This window comes from Ostrea edulis, chromosome 10 (genome assembly GCF_947568905.1).
Source record: "Ostrea edulis chromosome 10, xbOstEdul1.1, whole genome shotgun sequence".
In the NCBI taxonomy this organism is placed as follows: Eukaryota; Metazoa; Mollusca; class Bivalvia; order Ostreida; family Ostreidae; genus Ostrea; species Ostrea edulis.
The window spans coordinates 14,938,510-14,964,212 of record NC_079173.1 but is presented as its reverse complement, the minus strand read 5'-3'; the positions used below and the strand labels follow the sequence as shown (position 1 = coordinate 14,964,212).

Here is a 25,703-nt window from a genome sequence, read left to right as displayed (position 1 = left end):
GGTTCATGCGAGCCATGAGGCCCATGGGCCTATTTCTTGATATGACACGAAAGATCTCAACAAACTATACAACTTTTGTTATATATATCTAAACAAAATATTTACGAGTAAAAAGTTCTGATTTAAAACGTGAAAAAAAATTGAACACTTTTTTAAACTCCATTTTCGACCCCTACCGAGCTTCCATACTAGGCACTTCCATAAATTTTGAAAACCCAGGTGCACAACTACAACATGTCGTCTAACATCACTGAAAATTTCAGCACTCTAGCTTTTATCGTTTTTGAGTTTTTGTCTGGACAAAATGGTCATCTGAAAATCGATAAAAGGGGGATAATTTCCAACCGGAAGTGATTTTTCAAAAATTGAAACGGCGGTACAAACTTCAAATGGCAACGCATCAATCCTGAAAATTTGAAGCAAATCAATCCAGCCATCTCCGAGAAATCTTCTGCACAAAAATCGGTAAGGAGAAAAAAAAAGAATAATAATAATAATAAGAAAAGTGAAAAATCAACAATAGAATAATAGAAGGGTCTTCCGCTGAAGACGGAAGACCCTAATAATAAGAAAAGTGAAAAATCAACAATAGAATAATAGAAGGGTCTTCCGCTGAAGACGGAAGACCCTAATAATAATAACTAGACACTCATTACTAGTAATGAGTAGGTCTTCCGTTAGACCACTTCCGGTAAAGAGCTTTCTATTCCTACGAAAACAATTTAAATGTATCAGAAAATGTGCCTTAACATTGAATGAGAAATATATCATACAATTTTTTTTACTCCTTTCTTGTAACTTCCGGTGACGACCTGAAGTACTATTCAGATGCGTTTTCCTATAAATGACAGCGACTCTTTACTGTCTATATTCCCTGAAAATTTTACGTCTCTATCTCAAAGAGTTCTCAACAAAAAGAAGTAGACTAAAGAAAGAAAAAGTATTAAGTTACTACCGACCGGAAGTCAATTTTGAAAAATTAAATCATCAAAACTTTAGAAGTTGATACTTTTATTAAGACATGTGAAAATCATATGAAAGACTTCAAATATAAGCGAGATTTATGGGGACAAAAAGACGAAAAGTGAAAAGGTATTTTATAAAGAAAGCGGAAGTAGTCGTTTTGACTACCGACAGACTCAATATTCTTTTGACACTTTGAAAGAGAGTTAATAAACTAGTATAGGTTTCAATTTTAAGGAAAAAGTTTGAAATTTGCGATTCTTTCCATCACTTTCGGTGACGACAGGAAGTGACGGTCGACATGTTCAACCCCCTACTGCACGTTTACAAACGGAGATTGATCATCCCTGAATATTTGATGAACCTATATTTTACATTTTCCAAGAAAAATGCTGGACAAAATTTCTTTTGAGATACAGAAAATTGGCCATATTATCCGACCGGAAGTGAATTTTGTAAAAACAAAAATAGTTATAGCAAGGTCATTTCATAAGACATTATTCCTGAAAATTTCAAGAAAGTCTATCCATCCAACTCTGAGAAATCACTCGAAGAAATCGGAAAATCGACATTTTTTAAATACTTCCGGTATAGACCGGAAGTGACGGACGAAAAAATTGAATGTATGTGTACAATGGACTAATGTTAGTTGATCAACTCTACAAGTTTCAAGCGTCTATCTATATTCATTATTGAGAAACTGAAAAAACAATGTTTGAATATGTCCACCCCATATCTCACGACCGGAAGTGAATTTCACAAAACTATTTAAATTTACTCTAGACATTTATAGTGTCTATAACATATGTAAAATTCAAATCATTAACTTGTTTTATGACCGAGATTTATGGCACTGAAAAATGAGAGAATGAATAGTCTTTCTTTGATATAACCGGAAGTTGGAGATTCAACTTCCGGTGGGGTCAATAGTTTTTGAGAATTAAAACGAGACTTAATAAACCGATATAGGTTTCAATTTCAAAGAAAAAAGTTTGAAATTTGTGATTTATTAATCACTTCCGGTGACGACCGGAAGTGACAGCCGACATTCTAAACCCACTAATTTACGCCTACAAAGTAAGATCTATTCACTCTGAAAATTTGGTAACTCTATCTTTTACCGTTTCTGAGAAAAACGCTTGACAACGAAAACAGCTCATAAGCCGTATTTACCGACCGGAAGTGAATTTTACAAAAATATTTGACGTTACTCTAGACATTTATAGTGACTATAATATATGTAAAACTCAACTCATTAACTGGTTTCATGACCGAGATTTATGGCACTGAAAAATGAGAGAATTAATAGTTTTTCTTTGATATAACCGGAAGTTGGAGATTGAACTTTCGGTGGGATCAACATCTTTTGAGAATTAGAACGAGACCTAGTAAACCGATATAGGTTTCAATTTGAAAGAAAAAAGTTTGAAATTGATGATTTATTTAATCACTTCCGGTGACGACCGGAAGTGACGGCGACAAAAAATATTACGTGCATGCACCATAGAGAAAATAGATCTATCATCCCTGAAAGTTTCATTCGATTATCTTTAGTGGTTTTCAAGTTTACCCCCGGACAAAGTTTCTTTCAAAAACCGGAAAATCGGACGTATCTGACGAACGGAAGTGAATTTTGAAAAAATGAAAAAAATGCCTCGAGGTACCATCGTTCCCTATAACCTGTGAAAGTTTCAGTAAAATCCATCCAACGGTCTCGGAGACGAAAGGGAAAAAATAATAATAATAATAACTAGATTCGATCTCGTTGCGAGCAACGAGTGGGTCTTCCGTCCAAATTTAGATGTGATTAGATAAGAATTTGACTGACATTTTCGTTCATAAATAATGATACAAATATATTGTCTAGACGTACAATTTAGCTTTGGTAATGTTTTACAAATATTGATCATTTAAATGTTATAAATTAAAGACTCTGTCTACCTCTCGGCAACTAATTAAAGGGGTCAGCTTTTTTTCGAGAAAAAAGTTAATAATGTTATTTTATGCGATACAGATTCAACTGATCAGGCGAGTCATGCCGCCCGGAGGCCTATTTTTTTTATATCATTCTAGATATATCTCGCAAAACTGAACAAATTTTGTTCTACATGTCCTATGGAAATTTTCTTAAGAAAAAAGTTATTAATTGCGACATTTATCAGACTGTTAAGGCGAGTCATAAGGCCCATGGGCCTTTTTCTTGATATCGTTTGAAAGATCTTGCAAACCTGAACAACTTTTGGTCTACATGTTTTATCAAAAGTTTCTCCAGAAAAAAGCTATTGATTGTGACACTAATCAAACTGTTCAGGCGAGCCATGAGGCCCGTTCGCCTTTTTCATGATGTTGTTTGAAACATCTTGCAAAACTGAACAACTTTTGCTCTAGATGTCTCATTAAAAGTTTCTTGACTAAAATGTTATAGATTACAACAATAACCCAACTGTTCAGGTGAGCCATGTGACCCGCAGGCCTTATTCTTAACATCGTTAGTAACGCTTGCGAATCTCAACAACTTTTGTTCTACATGTCTTATCAAAAGTTTCTCGAGAAAAGAGTTATTAATGTTATTAATTGTGATACAAATTCGACTCTTCAGGCGAGCCATGACGCCCGCAGGCCTATTTTTTGATATCATTAGATAGATCTTGCAAAACTGAACAACTTTTATTCTACATGTTTCATCAAAGTTTCGTGAGGAAAAAGTTAATCATTGTAACAGAAATTCAATGGTTCAGGCGAGCCATGAAGCCCATGGACCCATTTCTTGATACGGCACGAAAGATCTCAATAAACTGTACAACTTTTGTTATATATGTCTAAAAAAAATATTTACGAGTATAACGTTATGCGACATTTATCACTGTTAAGGCGAGTCATAAGGCCCGTGGGCCTTTTTCTTGATATCGTTTGAAAGATCTTGCAAAACTGAACAACTTTTGTTCTACATGTCTTGTCAAAAGTTTCTCGAGAAAAAAGTTATTAATGTTATTAATTGTGATACAAATTCGACTGTTCAGGCGAGCCATGACGCCCTGAGGCCTAGTTTTTGATATCATTAGATAGATCTTGCAAACCTGAACAACTTTTATTCTACATGTCTTATCAAAAGTTTCGTGAGAAAAAAGTTAATCATTGTAACAGAAATTCAATGGTTCAGGCGAGCCATGAGGCCTATGGGCCCATTTCTTGATATGACACGAAAGATCTCAATAAACTGTACAACTTTTGTTATATATGTCTAAGCAAAATATTTACGAGTAAATAGTTATGATTTAAAACGTGGAGAAAAATGGGACACTTTTTAAAACTCCATTTTCGACCCCTACCGAGCTTCCATACTAGGCACTTCCGGAAATTTTGAAAACCCAGGTGCACAACTACAACATGTCGTCTAACATCACTGAAAATTTCAGCACTCTAGCTTTTATCGTTTTTGAGTTTTTGTCTGGACAAAATGGTCATCTGAAAATCGATAAAAGGGGGATAACTTCCAACCGGAAGTGATTTTTCAAAAATTGAAACGGCGGTACAAACTTCAAATGGCAACGCATCAATCCTGAAAATTTGAAGCAAATTGATCCAGCCATCTCCGAGAAATCTTCTGCACAAAAATCGGTAAGGAGAAAAAAAAAGAATAATAATAATAACTAGATGGGATCTCGTTGCGAGCAACGAGTGGGTCTTCCGTCCAATTTTAGATGTGATGAGATAAGAATTTGACTTAGATTTTCGTTTATAAATAATGATACAAATATATTATCTAGACGTACAATTTAGTTTCGGTAATGTTTTACAAATATTGATCATTTAAATGTTATAAATTAAAGACTCTCTGCCCCTCTCGGCCACTAATTAAAGGGGTCAGACTTTTTTCGAGAAAAAAGTTAATAATGTTATTTACTGCAATACAAATTCGACTGATCAGGCGAGTCATGTCGCCCGGAGACCTATTTTTTGATATCATTTTAGATATATCTCGCAAAATTGAACAAATTTTGTTCTACATATCTTATCAAAACTTTCTTGAGAAAAAAATTATTGATTGCGACATTTATCAGACTGTTAAGGTGAGCCATAAGGCCCGTGGGTCTTTTTCTTGATATCGTTTGAAAGGTCTTGCAAAACTGAACAACTTTTGTTCTACATGTCTTATCAAAAGTTTCTCCAGAAAAAAGCTATTGATTGTGACACTAATCAAACTCTTCAGGCGAGCCATGAAGCCCGTTCGCTTTTTCATGATGTTGTTCGAAAGATCTTGCAAAACTGAACAACTTTTGTTCTAAATGTGTTATTAAAAGTTTCTTGACAAAAATGTTATAGCTTGCAACAATAACCCAACTGTTCAGGTGAGCCATGAGACCCACAGGCCTATTTCTTAAGATCGTTAGTTAATGCTTGCGAAACTGAACAACTTTTGTTCTATATGTCTTATCAAAAGTTTCTCGAGAAAAAAGTTATTGATTGTGAAACTAATCAAACTCTCCAGGCAAGCCATGAGGCCCGTTCGCCTTCTTCATGATGTTGTTTGAAAAATCTTGCAAAACTGAACAACTTTTGTTCTAGATGTCTTATTAAAAGTTTTTTGACAAAAATGTTATAGCTTGCAACAATAACCCAATTGTTCAGGTGAGCCATGAGACCCGCAGGCCTATTTCTTAACATCGTTAGTTAACGCTTACGAAACTGAACAACTTTTGTTCTACATGTCTTGTCAAAAGTTTCTCGAGAAAAAAGTTATCAATGTTATTAATTGCGATACAAATTCGACTGTTCAGGCGAGCCATGACGCCTGCAGGCCTATTTTTTGTTATCATTAGATATATCTTGCAAAACTGAACAACTTTTATTCTACATGTTTTATCAAAGTTTCGTGAGGAAAAAGTTAATCATTGTAACAGAAATTCAATGGTTCAGGCGAGCCATGAGGCCAATTGGCCCATTTCTTGATACGACACGAAAGATCTCAATAAACTGTACAACTTTTGTTATATATGTCTAAACAAAATGTTCACGAGTATAAAGTTATGCGACATTTATCATTGTTAAGGCGAGTCATAAGGCCCGTGGGCCTTTTTCTTGATATTGTTTAAAAGATCTTGCAAAACTGAACAACTTTTGTTCTACATGTCTTATCAAAAGATTCTCGAGAAAAAAGTTAGTAATTGTGACACTGATCAAACTGTTCAGGCGAGCCATGAGGCCCGTTGGCCTTTTTCATGATGTTGTTCGAAAGATCTTGCAAAACTGAACAACTTTTGTTCTAGATGTCTTATTAAAAGTTTCTTGACAAAAATGTTATAGATTGCAATATTAACCCAACTGTTCTGGTGAGCCATGAGACCCGCAGGCCTATTTCTTAACATCGTTAGTTAACGCTTGTGAAACTGAACAACTTTTGTTCTACATGTCTTGTCAAAAATTTCTCGAGAAAAAAGTTATCAATGTTATTAATTGCGATGCAAATTCGACTGTTCAGGCGAGCCATGACGCCCAGGAGCCTTTTTTAAGATATTAATAAATAGATCTTGCGAAACTGAACAACTTTTATTCTACATGTCTTATCAAAAGTTTCGTGAGAAAAAAGTTAATCATTGTAACAGAAATTCAATGGTTCAGGCGAGCCATGAGGCCCATGGGCCTATTTCGTGATATGACACGAAAGATCTCAATAAACTGTACAACTTTTGTTATATATATCTAAACAAAATATTTACGAGTAAAAAGTTATGATTTAAAACGTGGAAAAAAATTGGACACTTTTTTAAACTCCATTTTCAACCCCTACCGAGCTTCCATACTAGGCACTTCCGGAAATTTTGAAAACCCAGGTGCACAACTACAACATGTCGTTTAACATCACTGAAAATTTCAGCACTCTAGCTTTTATGGTTTTTGAGTTTTTGTCTGGACAAAATGGTCATCTGAAAATCGATAAAAGGGGGATAACTTCCAACCGGAAGTGATTTTTCAAAAATTGAAACGGCGGTATAAACTTTAAATGACAACGCATCAATCCTGAAAATTTGAAGCAAATTGATCCAGCCATCTCCGAGAAATCTTCTGCACAAAAATCGGTAAGGAGAAAAAAAAAAGAATAATAACTAGATTCGATCTCGTTGCGAGCAACGAGTGGGTCTTCCGTCCAAATTTAGATGTGATTAGATAAGAATTTGACTGACATTTTCGTTCATAAATAATGATACAAATATATTGTCTAGACGTACAATTTAGCTTTGGTAATGTTTTACAAATATTGATCATTTAAATGTTATAAATTAAAGACTCTCTCTACCTCTCGGCAACTAATTAAAGGGGTCAGCTTTTTTTCGAGAAAAAAGTTAATAATGTTATTTACTGCGATACAGATTCAACTGATCAGGCGAGTTATGCCGCCGGAAGGCCTATTTTTTTTTATATATCATTCTAGATATATCTCGCAAAACTGAACAAATTTTGTTCTACATGTCCTATGGAAATTTTCTTAAGAAAAAAGTTATTGATTGTGACATTTATCAGACTGTTAAGGCGAGTCATAAGGCCCGTGGGCCTTTTTCTTGATATCGTTTGAAAGATCTTGCAAACCTGAACAACTTTTGGTCTACATGTCTTATCAAAAGTTTCTCCAGAAAAAAGCTATTGATTGTGACACTAATCAAACTCTTCAGGCGAGCCATGAGGCCCGTTCGCCTTTTTCATGATGTTGTTTGAAACATCTTGCAAAACTGAACTTTTGCTCTAGATGTCTCATTAAAAGTTTCTTGACTAAAATGTTATAGATTGCAACAATAACCCAACTGTTCAGGTGAGCCATGAGACCCACAGGCCTTATTCTTAACATCGTTAGTAACGCTTGCGAATCTGAACAACTTTTGTTCTACATGTCTTATCAAAAGTTTCTCGAGAAAAAAGTTATTAATGTTATTAATTGTGATACAAATTCGACTGTTCAGGCGAGCCATGACGCCCGCAGGCCTATTTTTTGATATCATTAGATAGATCTTGCAAAACTGAACAACTTTTATTCTACATGTTATATCAAAGTTTCGTGAGGAAAAAGTTAATCATTGTAACAGAAATTCAATGGTTCAGGCAAGCCATGAGGCCCATGGGCCCATTTCTTGATACGGCACGAAAGATCTCAATAAACTGTACAACTTTTGTTATATATGTCTAAAAAAAAAATATTTACGAGTATAACGTTATGCGACATTTATCACTGTTAAGGCGAGTCATAAGGCCCGTGGGCCTTTTTCTTGATATCGTTTGAAAGATCTTGCAAAACTGAACAACTTTTGTTCTACATGTCTTATCAAAAGATTCTCGAGAAAAAAGTTAGTAATTGTGACACTGATCAAACTGTTCAGGCGAGCCATGAGGCCCGTTCGCCTTTTTCATGATGTTGTTCGAAAGATCTTGTAAAACTGAACAACTTTTGTTCAAGATGTCTTATTAAAAGTTTCTTGACAAAAATGTTATAGATTGCAACAATAACCCAACTGTTCAGGTGAGCCATGAGACCCGCAAGCCTATTTATTAACATCGTTAGTTAACCCTTGCGAAACTGAACAACTTTTGTTCTACATGTCTTGTCAAAAGTTTCTCGAGAAAAAAGTTATTAATGTTATTAATTGTGATACAAATTCGACTGTTCAGGCGAACCATGACGCCCTGAGGCCTATTTTTTGATATCATTAGATAGATCTTGCAAACTTGAACAACTTTTATTCTACATGTCTTATCAAAAGTTTCGTGAGAAAAAAGTTAATCATTGTAACAGAAATTCAATGGTTCAGGCGATCCATGAGGCCTATGGGCCCATTTCTTGATATGACACGAAAGATCTCAATAAACTGTACAACTTTTGTTATATATGTCTAAGCAAAATATTTACGAGTAAATAGTTATGATTTAAAACGTGGAGAAAAATGAGACACTTTTTTAAACCCCATTTTCGACCCCTACCGAGCTTTCATACTAGGCACTTCCGGAAATTTTGAAAACCCAGGTGCACAACTACAACATGTCGTCTAACATCACTGAAAATTTCAGCACTTTAGCTTTCATCGTTTTTGAGTTTTTGTCTGGACAAAATGGTCATCTGAAAATCGATAAAAGGGGGATAACTTCCAACCGGAAGTGATTTTTCAAAAATTGAAACGGCGGTACAAACTTCAAATGGCAACGCATCAATCCTGAAAATTTGAAGCAAATCGATCCAGCCATCTCCGAGAAATCTTCTGCACAAAAATCGGTAAGGAGAAAAAAAAAGAATAATAATAATAATAATAAGAAGAAAAGTGAAAAATCAACAATAGAATAATAGAAGGGTCTTCCGCTGAAGACGGAAGACCCTAATAATAATAAGAAAAGTGAAAAATCAACAATAGAATAATAGAAGGGTCTTCCGCTGAAGACGGAAGACCCTAATAATAATAATAAACAGTAGAATCACTAGAAGGTCTTCCGTTGGAAACGGAAGACCTTAATAAGAAACAGAGTAAAAACAATATGTTCCCAAACTTTGTTTGGGGAACATAAAAATGAACATGTGCATAAGAGTGAAAGTAAACTTTCTTATTATATCAGAAATTTAATTTATAAAGTACAAATGTTAGGATTATCAACTGCGAAAATTCAAGGAAAAGTACAGATCACTCATCAATGAAAGGTGAAAATAACAAACAGTGATCAATCTCATAACTCCTATAAGTAAAAAAAAATATCAAAGAATAGAATAGATCATTTTTATTATTACGAAATATAACTATCGTTTGATTAAAAAAATGGGAGAAGTTCTGAATGAGAGAAAAATGTAAGAGCATGGTACATGTATAAAAATGAGGCAGTTTCAGTTGATAAATACCTCACCCCGCTGAAGTATCATTTTAGCATTTTCAATTTTGTGCAGAACCACAATTTAATATATTTCATTTTGTTTCACTTGACAAGAATTTTAGACAAATAAGTTTTTTCCTTAACCCGATGCTACATTTTTGCACATTTGTGCCCGAATATCAAACTGATTTGACAAGTATTTCTGTTTATTTCACGCTTATATCTATGAAAAAATGTCAATAAATGTATTTACTCCTCTCCCCAAATTTCGGTTGTCAACACGAGGTGTCTACGCTACCCGTGTTGTTTGTTTAATGCATTTATCTTAACTCCTTTCGTGGATGTTTTCTAAATGCATGTAATCCGAACGACCGCACCCGTAAATTTTGAAGTCATGCATGTACACCTGTAAATTCTTGGCGCTAATTACCAGACTATCTTCATTTCACATGCATTGTTCATACTCTTGTATTAAGAAATTAAATACTATAAAAGTCAAAATGTAATACCTGTATTTTGTATTGCTTGTAGGAGTTATGAGATTGATCACTGTTCGTTATCTTCACCTTGCATTGATCACTGTTCGTTATCTTCACCTTGCATGTAGTTTACACTATGACACACCAATATTCATAATTTATGAAAACGTGAAGAATTGTAAATATTATAGAGAATACGTTTCTACTTTTCATGAACATGTATCTGTACATGTAATACTGTAAACAATGTATATAGAAGTTTACTTTTGCTTGTGCATGATTGCTGCTTGCATTTATATGAAATTTACGATCATTTCATGAGAAATATACATCCAGTACTTGTACAAAAATGAACAAACAGATGTGTCGATATAATACATTTCCTACCTAATCATAAAATAAATAAAATCCAAGTGAAAAATCCGAAATATACCGAATAAATAGACCATTTTGCGTTCACCGTGCGTTCACCGTTTACCAAATTGCGTTCACCGTTCGTTCTGCGTGCGTTCACTGCTCAAGTGGAAAAGCAGAATGCTTCAGAGACTGTATACTCCTCATAACGATCTCGTTGATAGATACAACCTGTCATGAATTTGTATGCTGTCTGGCGTGTTTCATATCAATTTCATACTAATTGTCGGGTCGTTCTTTTACATACTGATTTTGCTACAGTACTAAGTGAAGTCTAACATTTTTCTTTCTTTGTTTACAGACAATCCATGGGTACAAGTATTTTCCATTGCATTTTCGACAATAATTCTGATCTTTGGCATCACAGTGCTGACAGTGTATAGGTAAGATAATATCCACACTTTATATACAAATTGTATGACAGAACGCAGCATACTGGTTGTGGTAGTTTAGTGGTAGAGCATTCTCTTTATAACCGGGAGATCGTGAATCTGAGCTCCACTCGTGCCAAGTCTAAGAGGTAAACATAGGTAGTGATTGCTCCTTCAACAAACGCTCGATATCTAGAAGTGAGAAAAGTGAATATTTGGGATAGGATATGAAAAACAGATGTTCCGATTTCCGCGACAGGCGTTGACACGTTAAAAAACCCGTCATTAACATTGCCCTGAACACTAAACACGAGTCTAAATCTGTGGTACTTCGCATGCAGGTTATGACTTCTCAATATGAGCGAGGCATTATCAAACAATATAACACAGACATTCAATCAGTATGACATAATTTGAATTGAGATCTTATTTCAATTTAATTGTATGTCAGTCCTAACCTTTTCTTTGAAAGAACATGTGCATCTTTTTTGTATTTTTATACACAACTATTACAATATTAATTTTTGTAATTATCAAAATATCAGTTTGCATTGTAAACGGCATTTTGGGCATTTAAACGTATCTGATTAAGTTCCATCCTGTTCACTTTCATGTACATGTTTGCTGCATATTATTGTTGTAGTACTTTTTATATCCATTCTAAAGCCTTTGGTTGCTAGATACAGCATACGAGTCCAAAATGGCGGAACATTGGTAAATCATTCTTGTCAGTTTGCCTTAAATTGACAAAATATTGTTTTCAAAACTTATCTGACAAACAAGATGATAGTACAGGGGTTTCAACAGTCCCATTCAAAGTTAACATTTTGCAGTTCTATGATCGTTATTATTTCATACCGATTGTTAGGCTATTCTCTGCACCGTGGGTTCGAATTCCACTAGCGACAGTAAGTGCAAAAGTTTCCCAGTTTACTTGCGTGAGGTCGGTGGTACAGTGTATCTGGGTTATCTCTTCCACCAATAAAGATAACTGATAAATTGTTGAGTATGGCGGAAAACAGCAAACAATCAATAAATCAATCTGCACACTGATTTTGACGACGGGAAACTCCGTTTACCTAATCAAGACATAGGGCTCACGGTGGGTGTGACCAGCCGACAGGGGATGCTTACTTTTCCTACGCATCTGATTCCACCTCTGGTATACGCAATGTCTGTGGTTGCCCAATTCTCAATTTTTATTGCTTATAGGATTGATTGATTGTATCGTGTTTGACGTCCCTCTCGATAATTTTCCACTCATATGGAGACGTCACCAATACCGGTGAAGAGCTTCAAATTTAGGCCAAAGCTCGACGTTTATGGTCATTGAGCAGTGATCGTTCTTTAGCGTGCCACACCTACTGTGTCACGGAACATCTATTTTGAAAGTAATCTCCGAGGACCCGTGACATTCACACCTGATGCCGAGCGTTTGGCTATAGAACTGTCATTACCTGTTTTAAATACTTAGATCTGTCGTTGTCAGGATTCGAACCCCGACCTTCCGCATCCTAAGCAAACGCTCTCCCTCTAGACCACCACGGCGGTTATTGCTTATAAGAATTATGAGATTGATCACTAAGACCATCTTAGTAATATTGATATGCATTTATCCATATGTCTTGTTATTGAGTCATGGTATATTAGTGTGACTAATCGTAGTCCTGTTGCTCTTGAAAATAATATGTTAATGGTTGTTTTCTTAATATTCTTATATAGAACGTAGATTCCCTACTATCGTGCTCATAAAGAGGTTGCAATTTTTAGAATCATGTTCTTTTAACAACCACCAGGGCGAATGTAACTCAGACTCACATATGTATCTTTGATTTTTGTATCTTAAATTTGGAATAATGGGTTCAGAATCTGAATTGTGATATCAAAATGGTAACATAAGGAGACACCTTGCATTTCACTGAAAATATAATAAAAATGATAAGAAACTTGGAATTTAATTCTTAACACGATAAAATAATTTACATTTCGCTGATGACATAATAATACACTTTAAATTCAAATCAAAACATGATAAGCACCTTTGATTTAACATACACGCTTCATATTCAACATGTTGTTGTTTTGCATCACGCAGGGAATAAATACACTATTACCGGTCATTGAGAGTGTCATAGTCGATACACGCCATCATTCATTATAACTGCAAAATATTGCCCATATGTTGGTGTTGAGTGTTTTATTGTTTAGGTCCATGATAATACGAAGATCTCTTCCAACACTGAAAACATTTGGATGGTCAATTTAATACCATTTTGGTCAAACAATGCAAATCTGCGTATGTAATAACGTTTGACAAGGTCATGACTGGTTTCAATATTTTAAATTATTTAATCGTATAATACCCAGCAGTGTAAAGGGTGAAAAAGCAATACATATCTATATTGTAAACGTATGATATTTGGCGAAAAAAGATTAGGGGAAGGAAAAACAGCACAATTTTTTAGTTATCTTTAGTTGCAAAATGCGATAAGTTAAATTCAAACTTAATAACTAAATATTTCATTTTTATTCTTCGGTTTTGAATGATTCAAATTGACATACACTTTTATTGATAGCTAACGACGAGAGTAAATTTGATGAAATTTTCATAAATGATACAGGATTCGAAGCTGATCTTTTGCATACAGTACTAGCAACGTTATTCTTGACATTCCTACTGTATCGTGTTCTATCGTGCGTGTATCTTATCGTATCGTGCGTGTATCCTATCGTATAATGTGTGTATCCTATCGTATCGTGTTTTGCGTTTATCAGGTTTTCCGTTTTCTATCATGTTTTGCGTTTATCAGGTCTATCGTGTATCGTGTTTTGTGTGTATCAAGTTTTCTGTTTATCGTGAAAATCGTTTATCGTGTATCTTCGGAAACTATCGGAATTGTGTATCAAATGTAATGAAAAGGTACGATACTTTTCGAAAGCTTTATTCGTTTAGTATATTTGAAGGAGAACATAAAGCTGTAGATTTTAAGCCAGAAGAAGAGTTATTTGTCTGTCCAGAGAGGGTGAAAATTTATCACGATTCAATTCTAAGTAGTATGAAAAGTTGGCAGTGGTTTGTCGAGCAAACCGGGAACAGTAAATCTGAAAGCTCCTTCATCTGAAATTCATAAACATTTGCTTGTCTAGAAACAATTATTTGTAATCAACACTAACAGAGAAATATGAAGTTCCGATTTAAAAGGAAAAATTAGTAAATTACATTGTTCATTACATATATTTTAATAAAGGCTCTTTTTCTTCCGATTTTTTTGTTCACCTGTGTACTATTTATATACCCAATACTGAACTTGTGCGCGTCTGTGTATCACCCGTGTTTTGACAGCAAACATTCTCAGGGACATTGTATTTCACATACTTAGAAGATTAAGTTTTAAAAGGGTGCAATGGTGTTGCATCTCCAAAAAGTCTGCCCAACTGTGCATAACTCGGCTGTTATCGTTGTTATTTTTTTTACTTGTACATGTACCAATAGTCGTACGGGTAGATACTGGAAACTAATGCCGGTTTTGATGATTATTTGAATTTTGTTTACATACTAAACACCAAATTCTTTAAGCGTTTCAAAATTGTGAATTTAAAAAAGCCGTGTTTTGTTTATCTTTTCTCTCCATATCTTATTTATTTTTGTTATTAAGATATCATTTCAAATACATATGTTCCAATTACTTATGATTATCAATTATCACTTATAGTGTAGAAATATCTAACGTATGAAGAGTTGGTATAATGTAGTGGATCTTTGATGCAAGGTGAAGATAACGAACAGTGATCAATCTCATAACTCCTACAAGCAATACAAAATAGATAGTTGGGCAAACACGGACCCCTGGACACATCAGAGGTTATATCAGGTGCCTAGGAGGAGTAAGCATCCCCTGTTGACCGGTCACACCCGCTGTGAGCCCCATATCCTGATCAGGTACACGGAATTATCCGCAGTCAAATCAGTGTGTCAAGAACGGCTTAACAATCGGTATGAAACACGTCAGACAGCATTTGACCCAATGCGAGGTTGTATTGACGAACTAGATAGTTGATGAAAATAAGTGTAATTGTGGAATGACCGGTGAACATAAAGCTTGATGCAAAATAATCCCCTGCTTGCTACACACAAAATATTACTTGTTTTTATTTCACATTCAAGATAATAGACATTAGAATAAGAGAACTACTGAAACATGATATGACTACATTATATTACATTTATTTAGTTCCCTGTATAATTTACATATTAAACATTAGGTGACAGCACAATTTTAGAATCATTGGCTGGGAAAATTCATATAGATATCAAATAATTAATTAAATTAATGAATTAAATACCGTATATAGTTTAGTTTTCTGATTGTAGCTCTGGTGGCGTAAAAAAAATTACATATATTTTTAAAAAAAAAAGTACGACTGTGTATTAAAGAAATTATACGTTTAAGGTATGTAATGAATATTGAAATCTTTCAGTATTATTACCAACATAATGTAATTATGTTGTCGGTATCAAAATTTCGTTCTGTCTAAATTGCTTCTAAATTTACAACATTTCTATCAGGTTTTCCGTTTACCGTGAAAATCGTTTATCGTGTTTTGCGTTTATCAGGTCCATCGTGAAGATCGTTTATCAGGTTTTGAGTTTATCAGGTTTATCGTGTGTCCTATTGTATCGTGCATGTGTCCTATCGTATCGTGCGTGTATCGTGGTATATCGTTTATCATGACAAGAATAATGTTGCGGGTACTGTATTTAGACTCTTTTGAAGAATTATTTGCACTTGGTAAAAATAAGAGAAATCTAATTTTCTAAAAATGTATGCGGTAAATGATTCATTTTCTTTCAAATGTCATAAAGAGAAAGTGTATGTAACTTTCTACCGAGAAATTTGTATGAAAATATAATTTTTTGTAATGACTATTTTCGATATAACCTGCTCTTCTCATAGATTTCAATGTGGTATTCTAAGTGAAATAAATCGAGCAGTAACCACAATTCCGAAAAATCCTGTAGGGGATGACCTTGATTTGATGAGTTGTTCAACATAATACTATGAATGCAAAAATTTCAACATCCATTTACTAGACAATTGCCTGGTCGTTGTAACGATCTAGTTTGCAAATACAATCTATCATTGGGTCAAATGCTGCCTGACTTGTTTCATATCGATTGTTAGGCCGTTCTTGGCATATTGATTTTGACTACGGATAACTCTGTTTACCTGATCAAGATATTGGGTTCACGGCGGGTGTGACCGGTCGACAGGGGATACTTACGACTCCTAGGCACCTGGTCCCTCATCTGGTATATCCAGGGGTCAGTGTTTGTCAAACTCTCTATTTGGTATTGCTTATAGGAGTTATGAGATTGATTACTGCTCGTTATCGTTACCTTTCACATGGAATATGATCGTTATACATTGAATACCTTAATTAATGCACACCAAATAAGATGTTTTTACAATTATATATATATCGTTTTCGAATTAGTACATGTATTGAGTTAACAGTTTAGTCAAACCGTGTACTCGTTATTTTTCTATCCCCCACTAGAAAGATGAAAAGAGACGCTGAGTTGTTCAGCAACTGGTGGAAGATTCCATGGAAAGACATCACGTGGTGTTCCTTTTGTCAGAGTAAATTCTCCGCTTTGTGTACTTCCGAAGGAAAGGTTTGTTCTTATGGATACAAAACTAATCAAGCTTCAAGTTTTTATTTCTCATTCGCTGTTTACACAACACAAAAAACATACTCCTCCTAGGCACCTGATCCCACCTCTGGTGTGTCCAGGAGTCCGTGTTTGCCCAACTATCTATTTTGTATTGCTTGTAGGAGTTATGAGATTGATCACTGTTCGTTATCTTCACCTTGCATCAAGCATGCATTTAAAAACAGTATTTACACTTTCGGAAGTATTTCATATAAATGTATATCACAATCTTGATAATGATGTACAATAATAGACTATATATACCTTTAACCCGGAGGGTTTACCCTCTCAATAATTAATTGTATTTACATAATTCAAAAATAATTTTCATTTTTGTATGCAATTAAAAGATTATGAAATTTGATAACATTAGGTCTAGCATGAAATATTTTTGGTATATATTGTAGCTTGAGATCATTCAAATCAGGACAAATAAGAATATAATGCATCTCATCTCCAATATCAGAGCTGAAAATATTACGTTTTCATTGATTTCGATTCATATCACTCCTCCTTCCCATTTGTAATTTTTGATTTGTAGTTTAAAAGCTGGTTAATATTTGTTGCTTATGTATTGAAATATTTGGAAATGCACATTCTTGACATCTAAAAGTAAGATTTGTAAGCCTTTAGAAGATTCCTAACATTTAGAAACCCAGTCTTGAATAAACTGATCTTTCAACCTTTGTTTAACATTACAGATAATCCAGTAAGTATAGATGCTGTGAACAATATTTAATATATTAAAAATTCCACAACCATTTTGATAGATGTCCCTTATGAAATTTACCCACAAGAAATTTACATATAATATATCAACATTTTTCATTCTCCCCATGCATCATACGTGTTTCATGCCTATTGTTAGACCGTTCGTGGCACACTGATTCTAATTACGGATAACTCCGTTTACATGCACCTGATCAAGATGTAGGGCTCACGGCGGGTGTGACCAGTCGACAGGGAATGCTTACTCCTCCTAGGCACCTGTTTCCATCTCTGGTGTGTCCAGGGGTCTATGTTTGCCCAACTCTCTATTTTGTATTGCTTGAGGGATTTATGAGATTGATTACTGTTCATTATTTTCACCTTTCATCAATGATTACCAGAAGTTTCCAGGTATTACAATATAATAAAAAAGTATCAAGATATGTTTGTAATTCATTTTGTGATTCAGCAACAAGTATCGTGCGTCAGAATACAATCTTACAAGTATTTTGACATATAAGTTCAATTTGATTTCCGTTTCATTTGTAAAGTATGGATGCCATTTGTAGAAAGGGATTCTTCTAAATCAATTACAAATAGCGCAAACAGAACAGGCGATATATTTTTACTCTGTCTCATGCCAACATTACATGCATTATGAAAGGTGCATGAAGATAACGAACAGTGATCAATCTCATAACTGCTATGGACAATGCAAAATAGATAGTTGGGCAAACACGGACCCCTGGACACATCAGAGGTGGGAGCTGATGCTCAGGAAGGGTAAGCATCCCCTGTCGACCTGTCACACCCTCTGTGAGCCCCACCTCTCGGTCAGACAAACGGAGTTATCCTTAGTCAAATTTAGTGTGCCAAGAATGGTCCAGCAATCGGAAAGAAACACTTCATTCAGCATTTGACTCAATGAGAGGTTGTTTTGACAATTATTGGATTTGATCCGAGATTTACTTTCATTCTATTTAAAATTACTTTGAAACATTCCATGATATTCTTTACTTTAACATTTTCATTCACAGTACAATCCTCCTTGCATCGCCTTCAAATCAATAAAATCACAATAAAGTTTCTGTTTGCCCATTTGATATAGGTCTATTAAACAATATAAAGTAAAAATGTGATCAAGAATAGAAATTTTGCTCTAAATCCAGCTTGATTTTCAGATAAAACGTCATGCATATCAGAGAAGGCATACAACCTTTTCGAGAAAATTGATGTAAATAATTTCCGGAGACAACTTCTTGAAGTAATAGATCTGTAATTAGATGGAAAAGTATGAAGTCCCTTGGTTTTATATATTGGTACAATTGTACCTATCAATACCAGTTTTTATTATTTATACATCCAATACGTCATCATCTATATTTACGTCACTTGTTTGTAACTCAACAAGGGCCACCATGGTCGAATGGTTAGCGCATCGCGCTCATAATCACACGACCTCTCACCTCCGGTGCGGGTTCGAATCCCGCTCGCGCCAGTAAAGTGAGACAGTTCCCCAGTTTACTTGCTGAAGGTCGGTGGTCTCATCCCAGGTACATTTTATCTGAGATCTCTCTTCCACCAATAAAAACCGGGCGCCACCATATAACTGAGTGGCGGAAAACATTAATCAATCTAACTCAACATCAAGTTGAACATCATCCTCATAATGAATTATATTTATGCCATTAAAATGCCAATGACCTTAAAAACGGATCTCCGTGTCACAGTGGGTGTGGCACGCTAAAAAGCCTTCACTGCTCAATGGCCATAAGTGCCGAACATAGGCCTAAATTGGAAGCCCTTCACTTGGTGACGTCTCCATATGAGTGAAAAATACTCGAGTGAGACGTTAAGCAAGATGCAAGGTGAAGATAACGAACAGTGATCAATCTCAGAACTCCTATAAACAATACAAAATATATAGTTGGGCAAACACGGACCCATGGACACAGCAGAGGTGGGATCAGGTGCCTAGAAAGAGTAAGCATTCTCTGTTGACCGGTCACATCGCCGTGAGCCCTATATCCTGATCAAGTAAACGGAATTATCTGCAGTCAAAATTAGTGTGCCAAGAAAGACTTAACAATCGGTATGAAACACGACAGACAGCATTTGACCCAATGATAGGTTGTATTGACGAACTAGGTCGTTATAACGACCATAGAATTTGCGAATAAATCAATAAATTAGTTCAATTTTAAAAGTCCATTAACATACTTCATCTAAAATCATTTCGATTTCCGCAATTTTTTACGAGCATTAAAACAATCAGAATTAAACCAAATTTTATTATGAATACTGTTGTTTTTGTTCAGTGTGTTGATATTGTTTATATTTTGTGTACCAAATGTGTTCTTGAAAATTCTACTGTACGTTTAAAGAGACACTCAACGTCTTCTCTGTTAACACTATTTATATCTGAGTTAAATCGTTATCAATTAAATCAATACACTGTCTGTCTAAATTTCTACAATACGTTTCACTAATTTCCCCAATGACCATGTTTTATCTTTATAGTTTGACTCATGTCATCGGACTATGTTTGTAATTTGATTCAGGTTATCAGACAGTATACGTATATTATGAGTATTTTTGGTTTTCATTCTCAGTGTTCATGATATCGGCATATTTATATCAAAATATAAACAACTAAAATCCTTAACTTGCAATTTATCAACACATTTTAGAGAATCAAATGTTACAATGAAGTAATCAACTATACTTGATTTGTTGTAAATAATCATTACAATGTAATACTTATACAGTACCAAATTTGATGCACCAGATGCGAATTTTGACAAATAATGTCTCTTCAATGATGCTCAACAGAAATGATTGAAATCCGAAATAACAATGAAGTTTTAGATCCAATTTAGTCCATTTCAGTACGCTAAAGGACTGCAACATTCCTTAAAGACTTCACAATCTGTTTTTGCTTGCAACTGTTTTTATTCTTCTTCAAATTCAATTGACCGTTGTTGATAGATATTTATATACATGCATATATGTATATGTCCCGTGGGGATCCGATTTAGAATAGATCCTCAGTACCCCCTTGCTTGTCTTAAGATGTGACTAAATGGGGCGGTCCTTTCATCGGATGAGATCGCAAAAACCGAGGACCCGTGTTGCAGCAGGTGTGGCATGATAAAGATCCCATCCTGCTCAAAGACCATAATCACCGAACATAAACCTAATTTTGCAGCCTTTCACCGGTAATGGTGACGTCCCAAAATGAGTGAAAAATTCTCGAGCGGGAAGTTAAGCAATGAACAACCTCTCTCTCTCTCTCTCTCTCTCTCTCTCTCTCTCTCTCTCTCTCTCTAACTTTGATTTTAACGCATTACAAGTAAACCCTCACGCATGCACCCACAAACAGAGATAGAGAAAGAGAGAGAATGAATATACATATATCAATGATTTTTCCTGTAAAGTTCTGCATTGTAAATCTCACAATTTTAGTTGAAGCCTATGTCGGATGGTGGAAGTCTATGTAGCAGACCAATGGACAACAGAGTAGCTTCGTACAAGGTTAGTTTTCATTTCCTTCAACATCTCAAGAATACCAACGGACTGTTTATTGTTCTAATGATAAAAGTTAGGATCTGAAGTAGATAATATACTGTTTATGAATGGTGAAGATAACGAACCCGATAAGGAACAGTGATCAATCTCATACTCTTATAACAATACAAAATAGAGAGTTTGGTTAACACGGACCCCTGGGTATATCAGAGGTGAGATCAGGTGCTTAGAAGGAGTAAGCATCCTGTCGTGAACCCTATGTCTTGATCAGGTAAATATAGTTATCTGTAGTCAAATTAATGTGCCAAGAACGGTCTCACAATCGGTATGAAACACGTCATACAGCATTTGAGCTAATGATATGTTGTATTTGCACACTATGTCGTTATAAACCATTTTGATTTGAAATCCATCAGCGAAATATGAATCAAGAATCGTATCCATATAAAACCTTTATATATTGCATTATTTTCGAAACCATATTAGACCACTATCAGCATTGAACGGTTTGAAATGATTTGAAGTAAAAATTATTTTGGGTTTATTGGTCTGTCATCAACAATTCTTTGTTGAGTATCACTACGGCTGATGTTTGTTATAATCATCATGATCAAACTATGCAAGATATTTATGAAATGTACAAAATGCACATTTATACACCTGAAACCACTTCTGGTATATCCAGGGGCCCTTGTTAGCCCAGTTCTATTTTGTATTGTGTATATGAGTTATGAGATTGATCAGTTTATATCTTCACCTTTCATGCAAAAAAAAAAAACTGTTAGTGTGAAGCATTCTACAAAAGTGTGTGGGTGTGAAGCTATTCCAATATTGAAAAACACACTGCAATATTGTGACAAAGTGTTAAAACAATTTACCTACATAATTCATGCACACCTACAGTGTGATGATTTTCCGACATATATTTATCTCCCAATTAAAACCTATGATGGTTTATTGCAGGGGTCCAACGTTCATCTTTTCGAATTCACGAAAAAATCGTTCTCAACCAATCGAACACTATTTCTGGAATTATTACAGGTAATTATATACGATGGGAACTGATGCATCCCATATTCTCTTTATCTATATTTTTCTTTCTCTCACCCCCCTCTCTCTCCACGTTAATTTTACACGTATAAAAGAGAGTTTCTTTTCACAATAAATTTACTGTCTGTCATTGAAAGCTTATAAACTGATAATGGAATGTGAATATTGAATCATGCATTTACTTGTATCGTTTAGTAAGTAATGACCTACATTTATTTCAATGCAATACATGTATAGCTAAATGTATATCATGTTAATTATCTTGAATTGGTGTATCTAGTGTAATATTTGTCAAAATATGTTTTCACGTGTGGTTCAATCTTATGAAATCAGATTTTATATACATTACATGTAACTTACAACTCTTTTTTTTACTTCTTAAATGAGCAAAAAAATAATTACATGTATCAGGCACGTAGCGACAATGGGTCTACCCCTTTTATTATTTTTACGTGCAAATGTCTATCTACAAATAGGTTTCTTATCCCCTTAAGAACAGCATTGTTGTGAATGGTAGTGGAAATGTAAAATTTAACCGATGAATGGAACTGAAAGATCAACCTTTGCCGCTTTCTGTCTGGTGCTTTGGATTTATTTGTTTTCAAATTTGCTTGTCAAAATTTTCAGGCAATGTTATGAAGTCAACTCATTTCTTTTCTGCCACAACCTCGTAAGCATCCGGGATCCGGGTTAAGAGAGGTCCTCAGTACCCCTTGCTTGTCGTAAGAGGCGACTACATGGGGCTGTACTTCGGGTAAGACCGCAAAAACCGAGACCCGTGTCACAGCAGATGTGGCACGATAACGATCCCCCCTGCTTAAAGGTCGTAAGTGCCGAGTATAGACCTAAATTTTGCAGCCCTTCACCGGCAGTAGTGACGTCTCCATATGACTGAAAAATTCTCGAGAGGGACGTTACCCAATATAAAATCATTCAACCAATCGTTTCTGCCCCGACCCCCTTTTAAAACCGATGCTACATGCCTGATTATAACACATGCATTTATTGTGCTTTCAATTCTAGGTGTCTGTTGTTTTTAATGAGATTGCTACTTAAATTCTTGGTATTAATTGCATTATAACTTAGACAGAAATAAAGGTTAAATACGTCTATAAACCTCCCTCCCCAACTCTACGATTTGACGAAGTGCATAGATCAACAATTGTAAAACCTTGTTTTTGTCAAAAAGAATTTGGTGACGTTTACCTTACTATACATTGCATGTATTTGTTGATATAATTTTGATGTAAAAGCTTAGGTTCGGAATGGAAAGGGTGCCCCAACTTCCGGTGTAAACTGCAAAAATGTAAAAAAAAAAAAAAAAAAAAAAAAAAAAAAAAATCACAAAGTATGTCAACATAACTAAAATACATCTACAAGTACTTATATCATTTTAGTTTAGAAATGTAGATTGTGTCAACATGACTAACATCATGGATTTGTATTTAGTTGAGAGACGTAAATTGTACCAACTTGACAAAATTCATTGGACTCACTGAGAGCGCCTCTAATCAGCCGTATGCCGTTACTGAATTCTGCTCACGTGGTGATTTGAGGGTAAGTTAACATTTTCATAAAGTTTGCAAAAGGATTTATATGCGATATATTTTAATCTCTGGTGGGTTTAGTTTGATAAGAATATTCTTAATAGAAATATATCTATATACATAAACTGGATTTATACATTTCCATTCAATCTGCGCTGGCTTTCAGTGCAGGTATCGTCAACAATACACAATCTTGGTATTTGCCTTTCGCGCGCTGACGGGTATGTTTCCGAATATCTAGAAGAACTCATAGGCGTGTATTCCCAAATTCGACCAGCAACATCTGAAACGTCACTGATGCTCATTATGCCAAAAATTCGTACAAAAGTATTTTGGAGAACGCACGTTTAGTTGGACTGCAGCTAGTCTGTGGAATGAACTACCGCAACATATTAAAGCTGCCAAAACATTGATGTTTTTAAACAAAAACTGTTAAAACCCCACTTTTAAAGAATTGCTTTCCCTGACTTTTAAGCTTCTTACACAGTACAGGTTTTTGTCAGTGACCTTTTCAATGTATATTTCTACGGTAGACCTTCTTAATGTTTTATTTCGTTGATTCCTAATATTTTGCAGAATGCTCGACATAAAAAAACGTCGGCTATTGATCTTAATTCTAGTGTTTTATTTTGGTAATTTGACAGATATAAGATAGTATGTCATACGGTCATTTAATTTCATTTAATTGTGTAATATTGCTTTATTTCTATTTCTACCCTTGTAAAGCACCTTAGAGTAATTTGTTTATATAAGGCGCTATACGATTTTATTATCATTATTATAAATTTTTATGTCTATTTATCTTCCAGAGTGGTACTTGCATTTTCTTCACATAAGTTAGGTAGTATAACATAGCAAATCCATTCAATAACATTATAATTAGTAGGGACAACTTATAATATAGCGTCATTGGTTTTAAGGAAAAAAAACCCGAATCTATTCAGTACATAAAACGTAGTTTAGGGTAAGCTGAAACAAGATGTGGAGATGTTTTACTCATATCATAAATATATATTGTACTTGCACTTTCGTTGTTATGTTGGATTATTGCATGGGGAAAATCTGACGTCAATCTTTTTCTCCTTGTATTTATATAATCTTTAGAATCTTTTTACCTAAAACCTTTGTTCGTTTACACTGTACATAATTTAGCCAGAACCATTGAAAATGAATTTGAAACTATTTGCCTTGTTTGTGCGGAAATATGCTGTTGTGGCGGTTGCATCTACCAGCGATTTACATCTTACACCGTATGAATTTTTTGATGTTTTCCGCCACACTCAACAATTTTTCAGTTATATAGTGGCGCCCAGTTTTTGTTGGTGGAAGAGAGAACCCAGATACAATGCACCTGGGAAGAGACCACCGACCTTTCGAAAGTAAACTGGGAAACTTTCTCACTTACCGGCGCGAGCAGGATTCGAACCCGAGCCGACAGAGGTGAGAGGCCGAGTGATTTTGAGCGCGATCTTCTAACCACTCGGCCATGGAGGCCCTTTAAAAATTGAATAACAATATTGACCGAAAATTCTAACGCGTTCTAAAGATCGCATGACATCATTGCATTTCTATTGCAACTTGGAACAAAGGTGAAATAATTGAGACAATTTATTGTCATGTATTATAAGGACGATTTAAAGAAAACTGATTAGCGTACCTACATGTATCTATCATTTTCATATCCGAGTTTAAAGGACTGGTGGAACATGAAATCTATAAAATGTATGTGGTGTAATTTATATATTCTATACATAACTTTTCTCTTACAGGATATTCTAGCAAGGGACTCATTCAAATTGAACAAGGAATTTAGAATATCCTTAATACGTGACATAATTCAGGTAGGCTTACATCAAAACGTTCTTTTGCATGTATGTGACATATTCGTATGGCATATTCAAATTGTAACGCGGTCACGTAATAAGCACGGAAATTTCCCCCACGCGTATAGTTATAGATCTTTAATAGCATACATATTATATTCAGTTACCGTATAATCCCCCACGCGTAATGTTGGACGTGGAAAAACACGTAGTTAACCCCCAGCGTAAATAACCACTTTTGTACTCTATGAAAATGGTATATTTCA

General features: G+C 34.9%; 1 protein-coding gene across 1 annotated transcript in view; it reads left to right on the top strand.

Annotated features, from left to right (window-relative positions):
* Positions 1-25,703, top strand: part of LOC125666393 (atrial natriuretic peptide receptor 1-like) — a 76,940-nt gene that overhangs the window by 34,175 nt on the left and 17,062 nt on the right. The window contains exons 6-9 of the mRNA XM_048899562.2: positions 20,955-21,023; positions 21,981-22,058; positions 23,517-23,624; positions 25,384-25,455. Coding sequence (XP_048755519.2) covers positions 20,955-21,023; positions 21,981-22,058; positions 23,517-23,624; positions 25,384-25,455 — 327 coding nt within the window. The remainder of the gene's footprint in view (positions 1-20,954; positions 21,024-21,980; positions 22,059-23,516; positions 23,625-25,383; positions 25,456-25,703) is intronic.